The sequence below is a fragment of the Eurypyga helias genome, unplaced genomic scaffold, assembly GCF_000690775.1.
Source record: "Eurypyga helias isolate BGI_N326 unplaced genomic scaffold, ASM69077v1 scaffold40672, whole genome shotgun sequence".
NCBI lineage: Eukaryota > Metazoa > Chordata > Aves > Eurypygiformes > Eurypygidae > Eurypyga > Eurypyga helias.
Window position 1 is genome coordinate 14,734 of NW_010236075.1, and position 19,518 is coordinate 34,251.

Below are 19,518 nucleotides of genomic sequence, written 5' to 3' on the forward strand. Positions count from 1 at the left end.
ATATAATTAATGTTAATTTTGAATATAAACTATTGCCACCTCAGTGTTCCCTAAGTTGGTGGGGTTTTTTTGTGTGTGGTTTGTTCCTCCCCCCCACCCCATGCAAGATACTTTCAAAACACAACATTGTGTAAACAAGAATAAAACTAAGCATAATGAGGACAACAACTTACTGTTGCCTTGGCAGGTAGCCTGGCATTCTTCCAAATTCTTGAAGTTGTTCTGGTTTCCTAGGCAGCCACCATACTTGAATACTTCACATATCTTTGTCTCTTTGTTATAGAAATACCTGGAAAAATAGCCTCGGCAGATCCCAGGGTCTTTCTCATGAAAGCAGAAGTTGGGCTTTTCTACAAACAGTGGTAAATGATGAACAAGGTGAGGGAAGACAAAAATCAACACACATTCCAAGACAACAATAAAACTGGAGGAAGTTTATAAAGTAAACCTGTAACTTTGGATAAAAGTTCAACTGTAAAATAACTGCTGCTTCATTGCACTGCTTTTCTTCTATATATAGCAGTGCAATATTATGCTGGAGCATTATAGGGACATTTCTATTGGGGAGGGGGAGTGTTTTTGGGTTGTTGTTGTTTTCTTCCCCGCCCCACCCCCCTTCTGCCCAACTAGCCAGTAAATTATATCTTGGAAAATAAGGACTAACGATTCCTCTATGTGTCCTCCTACACTGAAGCACTAAGAAGAAAATTAGCTTTAACTCTGAATTAAAACGAGACTTGAATCTCAGATAGATCATTTGAGTTTAAGTACACACTCTTGCAATTTACGTAGTCATCTTAGTGTGAAATCTACAGAAATCAATGTTAACATAGAAGAAAAAAGGAAATAGTTTTAAAAAAAGAACAAGGAGGAAAAAAAAAATTATCTTACAAAGCAATTTGTCCTAGGCAGTCTACTGCTATAACAGGATACAGGAAACTGGAAGACAGAGCAGCTATTCTCTCATTTTTCAGTCCCAGTTTGCAATCAGTAAGTACAATATCAACCAAGAGAAAATAAACGAATGAATCCTAATTTGACTTAATATCAGGCATGCCTTGATATTCATGGCTTTTGGCAGAGAAGAAAAATAGATAGCCATATAATAATCCCCAAATATCAATTTCTCACCGTATTATTTTTTTTTCCTCAAAATCATATTCTTAAAAGAAAATCATGGAAACAGTAATGAAATATACGTGGCAGTATTCTCAAGTTCTTGCTAGAAGAGACTTTGAAATATGGTTCTTGACAGAGCTGACTTGCAGAGAAAAGTGTACTTAGCCATCGTATGACAACCATATCGGACATGACATATGAAGGCCTTCCTTACCTGTGAAACTTTATAGAATAAAATTTCTGCACAGTGAAAAAGTGTGCAGAGGGCTGACATTTTAATAAAAATTACTATCAAACATTACTTTGAAGTCCCTAACATTTTTTAGTAGATTATGGAGTTGTAAAGAAGTTAATCCTATTACATCTATTTTAGCCAAGTACCTATTAAAACATGTTGCTAGAAACAGAATATTATTATATTCAATTGATGCACACCATATATCTATTTATATATATGTATATATCTATTTCAATTGTTATAAAGCTCATGAACAGCAGATTACAATTTTTAAGAGATCACATGTAAAATTAAACCATTATTCTTGCATATCACAAAATCAACTATTTTAAGCACTCCTGGATAGCTTAATTTTGATTTTTTTTTTTGTTCACAGATTTACGTAAGTAAGTTCACATAGACAAAGAAATATGAAAAGCATGGACAAGGCATATAATAGGCTTTCACCTGACAACAGAAATGAGACAGGTAGTAGGCAAGAATCTACCAGAGTAGTATCTATTCTGTACACTACCTATTAGGAGATCACAGACAATAGGAGCTACAGAAACAATTTTTACATCAAACATTGCATAATATTGTGAAATAACAGAAAAATATTATTAGATATTAACTGAGAAAGGAAAGCAGTTCATAATAAGTGTATGTAAAGTGGACTACAGGATTATGACTGGTTCTTAAGAACAGCTGCTCTTCATTTAGAAAATCCTTATATTAAAATGGTTCTTGCAGAAAAGGAAATTAAGTCCAAATAAGCTGACCTCACAGCTAAGTTTTATCGGCACTTTTGAGGACAGAGGTCATGAAGGCAATATAATCCTGACTATACCAACTAGTATTATACTTCTAAATGCCATGTTTTTCTCCAGAGACTCAATATTCAAGACTATGTTACTGGAAACAATAGTAAACATGCAATGATTTTGATGATAGCCATGAGCTGAATTTAACAGGATATGTTCCGTTTTATCTTTAACAGCAGTGAACTAGGGTCAGACCTTAAAGGAAGTAGTGCCAAATCTCTGCAGCATCTGTGGAAAATCAACTTTAGTAACCTCCATAGCATAGAAGCATGATTTTTTTTTTAATGCATTAAAAGTGGAAAATACAGTAAACAACAGGAAAACAGTAATTTCAGTATGATAATATTCCAGAATAGCATTCTGCAAAGATAAATTATTTAATTAGGCTATTTAAAAATGTATATGTAAATATTGCTATTTCTGTGAGTAGTTAAATTCACACCAATTTAAGAGGAAGTAAGTGGAAGGAGGAATAAGGGAAGGAGGGTAAACAAAGAAAGAGGAGCTGATTTGTGAAGAAATTTATTCCGATCTCTGATTGGGGAAATCTGGCTACCAGCACTGATAACTCCTCTAATGTGTGTGGAGTGGGACAGGTCTTCACAAGCTCTACTGTAGGCATCAAACAAATACCCTTGTTAGGAACACAGGTTATCTCAATAGATCAACAGTTTCAGATGAGCGATTTTCAGTGCTTAAGCATTGACTTAGTCTGCTAAATCTGGGTATCAGGCATTTAAATTTCTGTAGAGAGTACCCTTCAGGAGTAGAAAACTTGCCCCTCTTGAATTAATGAGTAACTAGGGGATCTGCCCTGCCTTCTCTTATAACGGAGGCAATGCTTGAAAAGTTCTGTTTCAAATTGGTTTTTTCTTATTTTTGCTAATAGTTTAAGAAGCATTTAGATTATTCTCAAAACACACAATAAGTTTCACATGATGGCTAATTATATAAATGCTTGAATCTCTGCAGAGTCTTTCTTTTTAAGAAGAGAAGTGTCATGATGTATTTATTTCGGGGCAAAGAGATTGAAGCTACTATCTTCAGTCTATCCTCAAAGCCTTTGAGCAATACAGAAGATGATTGGGAATAAGAACTCACTTTAGTCTGACATTCCTGTTTTTATTGGGAGATAGCTTGGAACAATACATAAGGAATTTATCAAAAGCAGCTAAATCCTTTATTGTTGTATAAGAGTCTTAGATAAGTATGTAAACATAATTACCTTTCTTAATCTTTGCTAGCATCATCTTCTGAGGAAATTCTGCAATATAAATAAAGAGAAAAGTATTTAGCAAAAGCAGATGTGACATCAGGGTGCTTAGCAGTGACTATGAGCACTGAAGAGGAAGAATACAACATCTCTTCCTCTTCTTCTCTTTCTTAGAGAATTAGCACAAAAGCTTGTTCTGGAGGACTGAAGTATAATTTTCTTTGTTTGAGAAGACCTGCTACATTGAAAAGTTGAGGATATGAAAAGTATTGGAATCAAATTATACCAATATGGAATTGAACATAAAAATTCCTCTTCATGTTACTTGAACCAGAATCCTGTGTTATGTAACCTTACTCCTCACAATAGTGGTAATTAGCAGACTTACTTAACCCAACTGCTATAGGTAATGATACTGCTAGTAGCTTCAGAAATAACCTAGTTACCTCACTCATGTTATCTAATTCTCTTTGCTATGCTATGTAGTGTCCAAGTAAAATGTTGATTCTACTGTTCATGATATTAAAGCCAATTCAGCCAAGTATCTCCACCTACCTTCAGGGTAGTATAGACAACATGTTTGTTTGCACTGTCCTTTCAGTGCCTGATCAACAGTGATGAAGTTGCCATTGTCATTTTTAATGGAGGAGACTGGGTTTTATAAGGCTGAAACGTTTTTGGTGCCTCAGGGAGGCCCAAGGATAGCTTATATATTTTCTATTGGAGATATATTTTGCAAGAAACATGAAACAGCAGCTTCTGGACTTTCTAAGTCATCTTAATTGCATTACTTCATAATTCTTCTCTTGTACTTGGGCTTTTCTTAATGGCATTATAAATGCTAGTTTCTCTAAAACTCTCCTTTGCCTACTGAGCTCTTGCATCTAAGAGAAGGAACAGAGTGGTACAGCTAATGCTTTGCTTGAAGTCGTCTGCTGGAAATCAAATGCATTTTTAATTTGCAATCAAACATACTACAATGAAGCAATATATCTGCCTGACCCTGGACATCTCACTAATTTACACAGCCCCTCTTAAGAAGACACCAACTCCCTGTAGTACATACCCAGAGTAGCAGTTCAGTAGCAGAAGCATATTACAAGTACTTTCTACTGCTGATGGCTCTTCCTGCATCAGCGGATACATTTCTTCCAGAGAAATGCTCATAATGCCTAAGTGTAACCCATGGTCTGGCTTTGAAACATGAAACAAAAGGGAATTCAAATGGAAGTATAGATTTTAATCTGAATTTAAATCACACGCATTAGTCTCTCATGCCATGTTTCTCAGAAGCCCTCTAAGTCATACACCTGAAGGACATCACTACAGCCTCTCTGTGACTTCATGTGTGAGATACAGTTGCTCTGCCCAACTGTCAAGGGTTGGAGATACAGGAGTGCTATGCCCCATCTCAGCTTGGAGGTACCTACTAGCAAGAACTCTGACTGAAAACAATTCCTACTGGAAAGTATAGTTGCTGTTGTGCCCTTCCTTGTTATGGAAGCAGTAACAGAATATACCTGAGTCATTTGTATCCTCACCTTTTCTGTAATTTCTAATTTTAATAATTATACAACACCCCCCCACCCTCCATTTATAACAAGCTCTTCACAGTCCAAAATTGAAATGAATATTAGCAGTTTATTCTCCACTCCTGTTCCAGAGCAACTGTTTCTAACCATTTTTTATATAGTGATATACCTTCCATTGCTCCTATTTCAAGAGGCGCTGCTGATGACTAATAAGCTTTTTGCATTAGCTATACCACCTTTGCATGTCATAATCCTAACACAGTTTTTTCTTTTTTCTTCTGTAAACACAGCGTGTATTGTATTTTCAAAGTTAATTTATGGGATACAAATTCTGTCATGACATTTTTCTTCCATCTCTAGGATGATGCAGCCGCATCCTTAAGAAAATACTATTTAAAGATATGACATGAACTTTAGAGTGACATATAATTTGTTTGAACATATTTCCATTGCTTCCTATTAGTGGGATGCTGGGCCTTCAAGCATTTAAACACATGACCTAAACCATGGACACTCACATTAGGCCATTTCACTAATTTCACTCAGCTGTCCCCTTCAGGCTAAAAGCAGCAATCATACTTTGGCATATGATCTCTACTCTCCTGGCAAATAAACAGGAAGAATGTATTATGAGTTTACACAGGCCTAGAATATTTTAATCTTACTACCATGTCAACAGTGCCTTTTTGCTTCTGGTTTCAGTCTGAAAGCCAAATCCACAGCTGAATTAATTTTTTCTTTGTAAACAAACTGTATCTCTGAGTAGATCTGCTGTGTAAATAACAGACCTTAGAATTGCTGTCACATCCAGAGCCTTTTATCATTAGGTATTTCCCCATGTTAGAAGCTTAAGTAGCCTCAGATACAGATACATCACCTTGAAAAGTGTTAGTGATGACATTTGGGATTCTATTCATATCCAATAAACAATGGAGCATACAGGTTTTTCTATGGAGTTATGCCTACTATATGCCAGTACATTTCTGGATTTGGTCCAGAAGATTTGCTCGAGATATTGATCTGACATCTCTGACAATCAAAACAACAGTACTAGTCAAAACAGCAACATTAGATTAAAAAGATGATGTTATAGAATTTCAGTCACTGGCACCTTACCATGACTTTTGGACACTTCTCATTCCAAATTCTGTATGCATCAACCTGCCTTTTTCAGTTTAGCCCTCTGTCTTAACCTTTAAACTGGAATTTAGAACAAACACTCCAAATTACCAGGAAGTTGCATGTTTTGGGTGAGATACTGGCAGCCGTAGTCCTGCAAAGAACCTTGCTGTAAGCATGGCAAAAATGCTATGGGTGCAGCTGAAACCAAAAATCAGATACCAGAGTTAAAGTACCAAAAGCAAGTCTGGTGACAGAAAAAGAGCTATCTTCACATCCTAGATCCCAGGTCTTTCTGACACTGAATGGCTAATCAGGAAAAATTACTTTCCGTTTTTTATCTGGGAAGATTATATTTGTTAAACTTTGTGGAGCCCTAACTAGAAACAGATCAAGCACAATTTTCTAAAACAGCACTGCAGAAGTGAAGAAAAGGCCTTTTAAGTAACGTTATCTTAGAATGACACGGCCAACAGTAATTTTTTAAACTTTTGTGTATTACATCTGGTGTTCAGCTGCAAGTTTCATTATTTCTGTGCTGAAAATTTAATAAATATGGAAAGAAACTTGTAAGCTGATTGTCCACAGGAAAAAACCCCCACAACCCAAAATTGTTTCAAACCACGATACAAACTTATGACTCATGAAAGCCATATGACAAAGAATTTTAAGTCTAGAAAGGCCATTTGTCAGATAAACAGACAATTCCTATGCCAAATATTAATGACATAATTTGAATAATTTTAACTCATTAAAATTATATTAATTTTTCTTGAATGCTCATGAATATTTCATTATTCAATTCAGATAGAGATTCGTCTTCTGGATAACCATAGAGCATAATATTATTACTCAAAAGTCTGCCCAGGCTGGGTTAAGTAGAGGAAGGACATCAGCTTTTTTAGCCAAAAACCTTGATGGGGTTGATGATTGGCAAATACTAAATCTAAGTCTTTTTCACCCACTTTGGTGGTTGGCAACCTTCAGACCAAGTTGGAAGTAACACCAAGCCCTGTCTTTTACTGATACTGATTAACCACAGCCCTGATCTTCCATTCTTCTGTAATGAATTTCTGTCTTGTTTGTTTTTCTGCCAGGAACTGTCATCTGCTCCTATCCGGTAGCCTCTTAGGAAGATTTAAAAACTGTATTACTTCAATTCTATCTTACATTTGTATCTTTTTTTTTTTTTGGTCAGGTATGAAGACACAAATAGTATAGTTTGGAGAAAGACGATATTGTAAACAGCTTTTACCCTAAATGATTTTAGGGTAAAAAAGAAACAAATACAGATACATGAGCACCAAAATAGTAATCTGCACAGTAATATCTGAGATTTCAACATGAAAAGAAACTACATTGCTGATGTAAATGTTCTTTCCCTTCTCGGCCGGTTCAGTAAGAGTTGGTTTAAGATCCAATTCAGGTCCAAGTAGGACAGAGTTTCATTGACTTTACGTGTGCCTACACTTAGGGCAAGATGTTTATATTCAGGAAGATGCTTTTATCTGGTAGCCTCTCTTTTGACTTGAAATGCTAGAATATGTTATTTAGTAACTAAGGAATTATGATTTCTGTATCATTCTTCCTCGTTGGGATGTCATTTCAAGATACACCTTATTTTATCTTTAGCACTGCATTTACCCACATGATTCCTGAAAACAGAGCGAGACTGTGACTGATTCTTGCCACTTCTACCCTGGAGCACATCCAGTCTCTGAGGCTAATTAGTGGATGTTGTGAGAAGGTAAGTTTCAAATTAATCCTTAGAGTAAAATGAGCTGAAAAACTGCCATTTCACTTAGAAAATTGAGTGATCTGATCTTTTCCACTTTGACAAGTTGTCAGTGAAGTTTCCTTATGTTTCCTAAACATAACCAATTAGAAGAATAACTGAAACCTCCTTTCATTCTAGAATTTAAGGTTCACATTTGTGGTGGTTGCTTTTTTTTTCCTTAAGTGGATTGTCTATAGTGCTAGGTACAATAACAGAAATGCATGGTGGTGCCAGGAGATCAGAAAATAGGTGTGAATGGTAAATAATGTCTTGACCTAGTATTTAATGAGGAAGAAAAATGCATGCAGTCCGCTAGGTGGAAAGGTCAAAGGGATCAAGACGAGGGATACATCTTAGGAAGGATGACATTTCCTCTGCTATCTGTTCTTCTAATATTTTCTTACCAGTAAAACTTTGTGCTCAGGTACAACACATCAGGTTAAGTTTTGCTATTATTTATACATATAGTCCCACTGAGGCCTTGTTCCACTCAGCCACACTATTCTGGCTCAGTTTGTGTGGTAAGAAAGCAACCTTGCTTTACTTTGTAAACTGTCAGCACCACTGAAAATTGTCAGAGTAGACATGTATAATAAATGTATATACTCACTTATTCTTTCCCCTGCTGGGGCTGGACTGGATACAGACAGAGGGAAAACTGAGTCATGCAACTGAATTGGAGATGTGAGAAATTCACAAAGCCTGTGCTGGACAAGGACCTGTGTGGCTGATGCAGTGATTTGTATCCAAACAAATTGTTCTGGTACATAAACACATCTGCACAGAGCCATCAGCTACCTATATGGGTAGCTGGAAAGTAGTATAAGGAAACACAGAATCTGCAAAATCTTTTTAGTAATTCTTCCTTTCATTTTAAACACCTGTAACTATTTGAAAAACTTGATCAGACTTGCAGAAGTGTAAATAGGTATTAAGACCATATAACATAGTATCAAGACTATATGGTTTTACAGACACAAGTCTAGTTAAGTAAAAGCCAGACACCCTGAGCTGGACTCCCTGCTCTGATTGTAACACAGTCTATGGACTTATTTTTCGGTTAGCTCACCACATATCTTCTCCTGTCTGTAAAAGGGAAGACGACAAATTGCTAATTTACAGTAGCTGGCTTGTTAGTACGATCAGTTAATATTTGCAGATTCTGAGAATTAGAACATTATTAAAATATTATTTAGGATAATGTGGTCATCAGCCCTAGCCATTCCTCTGACACCGGGATGGGGGACAGTTAATTACTTTGATGTCTAGAATAAATTTAGTGACACAACTCTCAGTAATTTTTATCAGGACATACAGATGTGTTGTGAAACAGACAATGTAATAGATTTAAAGCCCGATCTAAATACTAAATAGATGTGAATTCTGGGAGGGTTAGAAGATGGCTAATAGACACATTTACATTTATCACAGACAAAGCATGATGCTATAAATCGGCTTGTCTTATACATATAGTCTGTCTGGATCAGAAAATCCAAAATGGAGCTTCTGAAATCAATTTTCTCATATGAAATTTCTAGAAGCATTTTTTGTAACCTATATAAACTTGATGAGCTTGAACGTGACCTATGCTAACTCTTAAAAAGTACAAATTTATATCCTGCAAACCAACTCAGGGCCTGTAGCCCAGCAGCAGATTTCCACCTTTATGGAAAGACCCAGGGCTAGAATAAATTATGAGGAAAGGGCAAACAAAGTGACACCTACAGAGATCTGCATAGCAGCAGGGTGCTACCAGGGCACATATCTAACAGGCAGGAGAGAGTAGCAATTCTTATCTGATTGTGTTGCCCATAGTCAGAATAACCTGTAAACTGTTCTCTACTGCAGGACTGCCCAGCATCACTGCCTTGACATGATTTGCTGCTGGGCAAGACATATGTGAACTGAAAAGTGCCTTGTATAGAGAATGGATCCTTCTATCTTACCACAAAGTCTAACAAATGAACGTCTAATGTATGAATTCACTTAGGGGAAAAACCCCACATAGTTGGTATACTATCTAAGAGTTACCATGCATCTGTGAGGAGGTCTTTGTTCTGGATTTGTCTTTCTGTCTCTATTGCCCCCTCCCCACCTATTACCTCCCTCATTATAATTTCCTTTTTACACAGCCAGACACATTCCATCTAATTCCCATGAAAGCAAGATCCATATTAGATATCGAGCAGAAACTGTCAATAGGACTTGAATTCCTTCACTCTTTAAAAAATATGAACTTGGCAAATTTCTAGCTCTCTCAAACTGGCATTAACTTCCAATTTTAAGATTCTTCTAATTTTCATATGCTGCTGTGAGGAATAGAAGTTGGTTACTTTTAGAAGGCTGAAAGCCTTAGTTGACTATAAGGATCATTTTAATAGCAAAACCAGCATTCACAAGGCACTTTGTATATCATATTTTGGATCTCTTTTCCCTCTTTCTAACAATTAATTGATGATGTTTCAACAAAACAGATTTTTTATGGCAAATAGCTATAACTGAAATTCTTCATGAGGATTATTTACTACTGTAGTTCTAATTACGTTGAATCCTAGCGAATGTCTGTCCCAAGATTTGGGACAGCCTGTATCAGCTTCTCAGTGAAGGAGAAACTTGTGATCAAAAATCAGGTTAGATATTCTGAAAGTAATAAAACATTTGTGCTGCATACCAGCTTTAGCCCAGCCTCAAATTCAGTTTCACTTCAAGAACTCATTCAAAGGGCTCTAGCTAGAAAATAAGCTTTCTTGCATTGCTGTCTCTATTCCACAGATCCACTTAAAAAGTCACGCTTATCTTTCCAAATCCTGAATGTCTGCTTTCACAATGTAAAATAATTCAGATGACTAAAACATAGTATAATACTTAGGAACTTATTTAGAAGCATCACATTACTGTATTGATACGACCTGTAGAGGGCCTCTACTTCCAAATTTCATACAGTTTGTGGATGAGAAATAACAGATGCAAATGAAGAACTGGTAGGAAGTTAAAAAGAATGGGTACTTACCTGTTATCACACACTTCTTCTGACATTCTTCCAGCGTAAGGAAGTTGTTCTCATTGCCATGGCATCCACCATATTCAAATATTTCACACTCACGGCTTTGAATATTGAAGTAATAGCGTATGTGGATTGCTTTGCATGGACCTTCATCTGCTTTCATGGCACAGACTGAATGCCCTAGTCTCAGTGGTGGCAAAGCAGCTGCTGTAACAAAGAGAAGCAGCAGAATAACTGTTATTAGGTTAGTTTGCTTCATTGCACAGCCTAAGTTCAAAATGAGATTGCTTGCCTCTTCTGCTAGAGAGGCACTGCATAACATCTGGCTGTAAAGCCCTGTACTCACTAAACAGATGTAAAAAAAAAAAGAAAAAAAATCACTGGCATTGAAACACTCATTCCATCCAATCAACCCAAATGTGTGGTTTCAATTTTCAACCAAAACAGCTCATATTCTAAACTTGAACTCCTCATCATAAATCTCTAAATAGAGACGGATAGTGGCATATTCATAGGAGTCGGTAAAAAATTCTCAAAACCAAACACATTGAGAAAATCCTAACAGCTCCCACGGACAGATTGACTATCCCTGCATAAAAAAAAAAAGACAGAAAGAGTATTCCTTGTGCTCTCTTACATACACTTCTAGTAGTCAACATAGCTCACAAAGACATCTCACAGGGAACAGTGTGAGATGAACTAAGCAAAACAGCTCTGTAGAGGGCAGCATTCCCTCAACAGATTACATGTTAGCAGTGCATAAACCCATCCCTTACCAGTGAAAGGTCATCATACTGCCTTCATTTTCCTTGGTCTCTCTGTTCTTGCATTACAGCTTTCAAGAGCTACGATTTACACGATTAGAAAGTTAAGGTGAAAAGAAGCTGTATCTTCTCAGATTGTGCCATTTCTATGTCTTTCAATATATATTATTAGGTCAGGGAAAGTTTAGTAAAAATTATCATATGCATTGTGAAGAATACCATTTAAGTTTTACACCGTCAATATCCATAACAAAATTCTAACTGATGATCCAGTTTTTGATACTGCTCCTTTATAATTACAAGGTTTAAAATATGTTCCTGTTTTGCTTTTCCAAGGAACTATTTTACCCTAGAGGATTTAGAAAGCTACACAAAGCTTATGCGCTTGCAACAGCTGACAGAAGAAGAGACCTGAAATTTTTCATTCCATTCTCCCAGAGCTAATCAGAGCATTGCTGTCTCTCACCATGTACACACAAAAGTATCTATCAGTGCCCTTTGTAACAGCCAAGGAAACCAGAGGAAAAAAAAATGAGGATAGAAGTTTACATAATCATTGCACAGCTTCTTACTGCTAACTAGGTTAAGTTTCCTGTTTTAATTATAAGAATCCACAAAAATTAGGCTTTACATCACAGTAAAAAGGAAATTAGTATAAGTACTACATACTTGCTCTGTGTATATTTCATCTAACATATAAAATGGGCTTTATTATATAATCTTTAAATGAAATGCATAGCTGAGATAAATCCTGATAAATACTGAGGTCAGTGGATGTTTACTAATTTTACTCCATGAGGCATTTATAACTATTAAATCTACAGGAAAGAAACAATTTTCAGCACTAAAATCTTTTAACTTGTAGCACTTAAATCTTTGAAAAGTTAACAACCTTTATTACACAATTACTATCAATACAAAAATTGTAACACACAATTACATCTTCCAAAAATGGACAATATGGTGTTAAAATACTGATTAAGATGATTCATTTCAAAATTCTCATTAAATATTCAGTCCCTAAAATAGCTTGCAACTCTCTCCTCATCAGTGAAATTATATTTACAGGTTTTGAAGTTAGGAAAATAGATTTGAAATTATTATTAAAGATTGTCTAATAGGAAATGTAAATGAATTAAAAGAAACATTTTTAAGAGGCATTAGATTCAGTAAACTTCTGATGGAGCTCAGCTTGCCAAACAGATTTCTGAATTTTATTTCTTGCCAATTTCCTTATTTGGGTCTTCCTAAACCCATAAACAATTAGGATTTAGAAGTCACAAGAGATTCCAAGCCAGATCTCAGAAGTCTAATATACTTCAACAGGTTTGGGAATCCTTTGGAAGGGACTTAAAAAGGGTCAGCTTGAGAAGTTGAGAGGATATTGCATTGCAAAATGAAACCGGAATTCCCCCACTCAGTAATAGGGAAGAAGTGGCTTCAAAGTTTTAACTTTTGGAATAACTCCTGAAACTTTCAAAGACTCAGAGCTCCACAGAAATGGATCCAGTTCAAACGTGGTTGGGGTGAGGGCTGGCAGCTAGTTTATAAGCATGTTACTTTCTTGGCACACAAGAAATGATCTCCTATGTGACCTATGTCAGTGACCCAGTTCAGTCAAACTACTGTTTCCTAACTACTGGAATTTCAGACATGGAGTTATGCCACCTCATTTTGCTCACTACATTATGTGACACCAGTGTTGGGGGCTATCAAAACAGAAATTGTATGGAGACATAGTTGCAAAACTCCACAGATGATGAACAAACGGCTTGACAGAGTTTATCTAAAGAACTTCCTGGTCTCAACTCTTAGCCTATTTACCATCAAACCCACAGAACTAACCCATTGTTTTCCTTACCTCCTAAGGCCTTTCATCCGCAGTCACAGTGACACTGTTACCATTGTCACATGCACTAACATCTGCAGCAAACATGTAATAACTATCTGTGTCACACTTTTTGGCAATTGGACATTTATTTTCCTAGGAGCTAGCAAGTTCCCATAGTTTGACTAAAAGCTGTACCCTGTGAAACCCCCAGGGGTGAAACCCTCCCACTTGGAACAATAACCAAGTAACTCTGAAGAAAGAAGTCTCAGAGGGATTCATGGGAACTGAATCATTCTTGTGTCTGGGAACAGTGAAAGAATCCTTCCCTGTTATTCTACACCTGGGAACACTTAACTCACACAGATGATATAAAATTAATTTTCCTTCTCAGATAAGAGCAGAAGATGAGAAGGCAAGCTTGTGTGTTTGGTCAGTAGGTCTCCTGGATACAAATCTGCCTGTACTCATTTCACATGTCTAATGAACTCATTCACATACCTTGAGCAAACTAAGTCTTAGTATAAAGCCTCCTCATCTGCTCTTGAACACTGGAACAAATTGTTCCTGCTACATTTTAGGTCCTGTATGAAGAGCACAGGATATGACAGTTAAGGAAGATGTCTGTCAGGACTGTTAGTGAATATTCTTCACTAGAAACATAGGAAGTTAAAACCGGAAGGAATTTTAGTTGAGTTTCTCATTTAAAAGTTTTGGCATTTTTCAATGAGATAAATACCTAAAGACTTTTTCTGACAGATGTTCAAATTGTTCTTAAAAAATTCCAACGAACTAAAACTGCCAGCAACCTGGAGCAGCCAGTTCCAGGATTTCAATACCCTTCTCACAAGACAGGCCTTTTCTGTAATACACAGCCTAAATATTCTTTATTACATATTAAATAATTTCGTACTTCCTTCAGTGCGTAGACACAATAATTAAAAACCAGACTTCCTTTTGGAAAGCTTTTGTCAACTCTTAATTACCTACACTACATAAACCCTGTTCTTCCAATCTTTTTAGTGGCCTTGCTTTCTAACACCCTTACAACTCTCCTTTGGATCTTTTCCTCTTAGTCTGGGTTACTGTTGAAGTGTGCTGCTCAGAGCTGAATGTAATATCCTCTACCTGGGTCATTACTGGTGCCAAATAGAGTGGAATAATTACCCTTTGGATTTTTCTTAACACATAACAGAATTACTTGCCTTTTTTTACAACAGCATTGCTTTTCCTTTTTCGTAATGGTCTGCAAATTCCACTTACTTTCCAGCAAATATAACCTTTTATACAGGTGCTTCAACAGTTATTTTCGACCTCACATTTATGAACACATTGATTCTCTTTCTTATGTATAGCATGTTGCATTCGGCATTTTATAAAGAAAATGAGTTTAATCCTCCACATTGGATCTGGCCCTGTTCCATAATTATTACCCATCCAATTTAGGCATCTGTTCCAAATAAACTTAGGAAATCTACAGATTTATAGGACTGTACTACCCTAGACCAAGAAAATTAAGTAATTTAATTTCTAATGCTAAAAATACATAAAGTAATGGTTACAGCTGATGCTTACTGTCACACAAAAGTAATTACTCGACATACTAAAAAGAAGATAAGCAAAGCAAAACCTCATCTACTATCCTTCTCCTATGTTCCTGGAATTTTTAATTTAATAACTTCACAACATCAGCCAGATAGGTTTTCATAACAGAAGGCACCAAGTGTCCACTGCTCTGTCCTACCAATCTTTCCACTCCATAGTTTCTGGTAAGTGCAAAGTATTGTTGATGAAATAGCTCACAAAGAGCACGTGTTTAGTGCAGATATTTTATGTCACCACCTTCTTCCTCCATTCCTTCAGTCTTCCTACTTCTGGCAACTCTCAGAAATAGGATACTGGCCAAAACTGTTCCTATACAGACAGCCATTCTCACATTTATTGCCATTCACATAGAAACTTTTGCAGCTCAAGATGTGACGGTTTAACACATGAACAGCCACAATTAACTGCTATGCAGTAATTTAATTGTGAGACCTCTAATAATCTGCAGATAGTCATGCTGTAGCCCTGAGCACGTGGCCTTTAGATGACCAAGACAAAACACTGTTATCACTTTATGAGTAAGCAATATAATACTACAAAACCAGGAGTTACACGAACTCAAGAGAAAACAATAATTTTCCCCCTGGCTGTGGGCATAAGACAAGACGGTAACTTGACATTCAGACTCCTGAGGATAATCTGCAGGGCTGGTTGTTAAAAATACATCCTTTTAATTAGAAAGTGATCTGATTTCTGTATTATACCTACAGCACAACGAATATGAAAGACAACAGTATTATTTCTGTTGCTTTTTAGAACAGAACTATGTAAATTAAATTGGGAAAATAAAACTTAGCCAGGAATATTTCTGACTTCTTATGTAAAACACTTTCTGGTTTTGTTTGCTTAGGCTACTACTGGTTCTCAACCTTATATGCGTTTCTGTGGTTATCCTTAATTATAAAGATATGCTGTCATCTTTCCAGACTTTCTTGTAAATGTCTCTCTTTGATAAGTGATATCAATACTGAGCACCTTGTCACTAATGAATAGCTGTTTCTTCTCTCTCCATCTTTGTCAGTTTGACAGCTTCCCACCCACACACTGTTCAGTGCTCTTCCTACCCATATGTTTCCTACCCCTTCTTTAAGCAGCCACATTTATTCTTGATAAACTTTCACATATGAATAAAAAGCACATTCAGCTCATGAGTAATTTTCTTCAGGCTTTGGAACGTCAACTACAGGGCTCCCAACCACATAACATATTACTGAACAATATGCATAAACTAGTTATTTTTATATCTTTTATTTTGGTTATTCCCCTAATTTATTGGTGAAAAATGACAGTTTTCACCAGCAGAGAACAAACTGAGAATTCTTTTTATACTGTTGGGCTTGACTTAAAACCTTAATTACTGTAACTTAAATGCTAATAGACGAAAAAACCTCAAACCTTCTTAGGTTCACAAAGCACTTGTACACAATGTGATCCAGAAGTATGACATTATGAATAATGGATGCACACAACTTACTTTATACTTTAATACTTGAAATGTATTGAATTCTAGGGTAAAATATGTCAATGTATTATAACTATGCAAGTCAGAAAAGAAATGCTATCAGTGAAATTGCAGCCTACAAAATTTCTACAGCTAAATTCCCTCTTAAGAAACCACAGATACACTTTTAAATTAGCAACAATCTAATAATTTTATAGAAAAAGAATACTGCAAAAATCCATTTTTGTAAACACTGCAGCTGAGTCTTCAGTAGCCACAAAACAGGGTTCTAGTTTTATTTCTAAGCATCACAAAATGACTGGTTGTAAAATAACCACTGAAAAAAAAATGCCCAATAAAAGGATTATTAAATTTCCTTTAGATTATTTTTGTTGTCTTTTATTAATAAAGTAACTAAATAGAGGAAAACAATTAATCCATCAGATTTCTTGCTGCTGTGGTGAACTGTGTTATTTTACAATTTGGCCTTCACGAACTGCAAGCTTAGGGTAAGGACTTTTATACAATTACGAGTTGCAGGGTAGAGCAAAGATAAACGTGACTTTGCCCCAAACAAGAAGGACATTTATGTACTTCAGGATTAAAGAAAGACAAATTTATTCTGTATGAATCAGTCTTGACTACGCAACCATGCTAAGCATAGGCTTAATGCGGAACAGCACATATCTTAAATTGTAGTGATTGTGACATGGTCCGAAAGCACTAGCTTCATTTGTAATATAAGCATTATTGTGCACAATTAATGTTTTTGTCTCGAGGAGCAGTGCTTGAAAAGACTGATAGGGAGAAATAATCTGGATGGAAATCAGACAAGAAACAGGCAGATTAAGTAGAGTGCAAACATAAAAAATAAAGGGTCCCCTTAGCTGCATTCCCAGTTAGGCTTCAAAAGCAGACCTGTCAAATGGGAGAGCTACCCATTTCATAGCTCTCTGCAGCTTAAGAAAGAGATGACAATTGTAAAACTTTTTCCTCAAACGAAGAAGAATATTTAGTACATCCCAAAAAGTGTATTTTTTTCTCCTCATCTGCTTTCTCAAAATTGTTTGGGAGGAAATTAATATATATCCAGGTATCATTACATAATATAATTGACATCCAGAATTTTGATCCACCATATTTAATTTCAGTGAAAGTAAACAATTATTTTACTATAGTAAGAATCTGAGAACCTCCACAGTTCTAGCAGTCACACTACTGACAATATTTTTCTCAACAAATATTTCTAACTGGTGAGTTTTTATTTATCCAGCAATAGCAAATCACTCGGGGCTATACCAAAAGCTTCCTCAAGGCCCAGAAAAACAACTAGGTTAGTAATTGCATACACTTTAGAGCAAACTTTCCCAATTAACCACGACCCTAGAGCTGTGCACAGGACAAAGTAACATCAGTCTACAAGGTTATTCGTCACGTTTCTGCTCCGATTGTGTGGGGAGATAAAACCTGAGTTTACCAGCTCTTTGTTCTTTTAGAATCATAGAATCATTTTCCCTAAACACTGAGCTTTTCCATGGGTTTTAAAGCAGAACTTTGAGGGAATAGTCTTGATATTTAACACAATGTTTGATTAGGATTAGATGGTCCAAACAGCATGGGAAGCACAAGCTTTATAGAAGGCAATTTTACTAAAGCTTAATGCAAAATTCTGATCATATCCCTGTTAGAAAGCTGCATATTTTTAGCTTAGCTCCACTTCCAAAGTCTCTCAGAAAAATTCCCAGTGTTACATCTACAGTGCATTTTAACATAGCGAGTTTTGCTATTTAAGTTTGATGTATCATTTTCATAACCTCTTACCCAGAACATCCTCCTCTTCATCGTCATCTAAGTCAGTAGTTGCATGCCCAGCGATACAGATGAACAGCAAGATAAAGGTTAAAGGTAAGGAACATCCCTTCTCTTGTCCTTTCATCTTTCCTGTATAACATATAAACAACAATATACACTTCAATCAAATCCCTTAAGCACTCTGCAGAAGTCCTTAGCAGCATAGCTCATAGCAGTATGGGCAGATAGACAAACTGGAAGCTTTGAAAATAATGTGATTTACACTAGTATAATTATATTGTAAGCAGAAATATTTATAAGCACAAGACAAAATTTATAGTTGTGCTCAGCTGATTGCAAGTCTGCTATCCCATCACCAGAACAGACTGGGGGCATTGCTAGTATTTTTATTTTAAGCCACAAGTGAAATCACCTCACAGAATACTTAATGGTATAAACCATAAAACGTTGTGCTTGTAATATCCTGATCAATTTTACACGGTGTGTAGTTTTCTGGCATGTCCAATCCGTCCAAGTAAGTTTTACTCTGTCTGCAGACCCTAGATTCAGTTCCACAAACATAGGATTCTATTTTTAACAAATATTTCATCAATTTATAGTTACCAAGTTCTTAGACTCTTGTGTAAGCTGCATTTCACAGAAGTCAGCATACTTTTTGGAACATGGCCTTCAATACTTTAAGAAGTGTTTGGTTTCTTGTACATCCCTTTAATATTGAATACCTTACTTAAGTGCAGAGTGATTATTTTTCACATAGGATCAGAGCAACCATAGCCATTCAAGCTAAGAAAATACTTTTATTCCACAGTAGCTGGCATGTGCAAGTTGCCAAAGATGAGGTTATGCATGCACCTATGCAAGTACCTCCAGAAAACTTTTGCTTTAACTTTTTTAGAAATACTTATTTTCCAACTAACTATAAATTCCTTAAGGATCTCTGCATTCTAACCAGAGAATAGGGTCAGTATCTTTGTTAGTCACCAACATATGGCTTTCCTATAGATATCCTCTTTTCTTAAGGTACAATACTAAACTTTGGCAATTAATATTAACTTAATAGAAATTAAAGATCTACAGTCTAGGAAGTATCTAACCTTCAGACACTGTTTTGCCTTTAGTGTCTTTGCTTACATGCCTGTGAAGACAGCATGTCTGCATTTAAAACAGCGAGGGCAGGAGATTAGATGACCTGTCACTGTGCCTGGGATAGAGCTTTATAGTAGGAAAGTTAAAGAGATTATGCTGAAGTAGCAGGTAACATTA

At 36.1% G+C, this 19,518-nt stretch overlaps 1 protein-coding gene across 1 annotated transcript in view; it reads right to left on the reverse strand.

The window, feature by feature from the left end:
- The window catches only part of TFPI (tissue factor pathway inhibitor (lipoprotein-associated coagulation inhibitor)), a 27,847-nt gene extending 9,468 nt beyond the window's left edge, over positions 1–18,379 (reverse strand). Inside the window, exons 1-4 of the mRNA XM_010146963.1 lie at positions 18,265–18,379; positions 10,812–11,012; positions 3,386–3,424; positions 174–350 (exon numbers count right to left, since the gene is read on the reverse strand). Coding sequence (XP_010145265.1) covers positions 174–350; positions 3,386–3,424; positions 10,812–11,012; positions 18,265–18,379 — 532 coding nt within the window. The remainder of the gene's footprint in view (positions 1–173; positions 351–3,385; positions 3,425–10,811; positions 11,013–18,264) is intronic.
- Between the last annotated feature and the right edge of the window lie 1,139 nt (positions 18,380–19,518).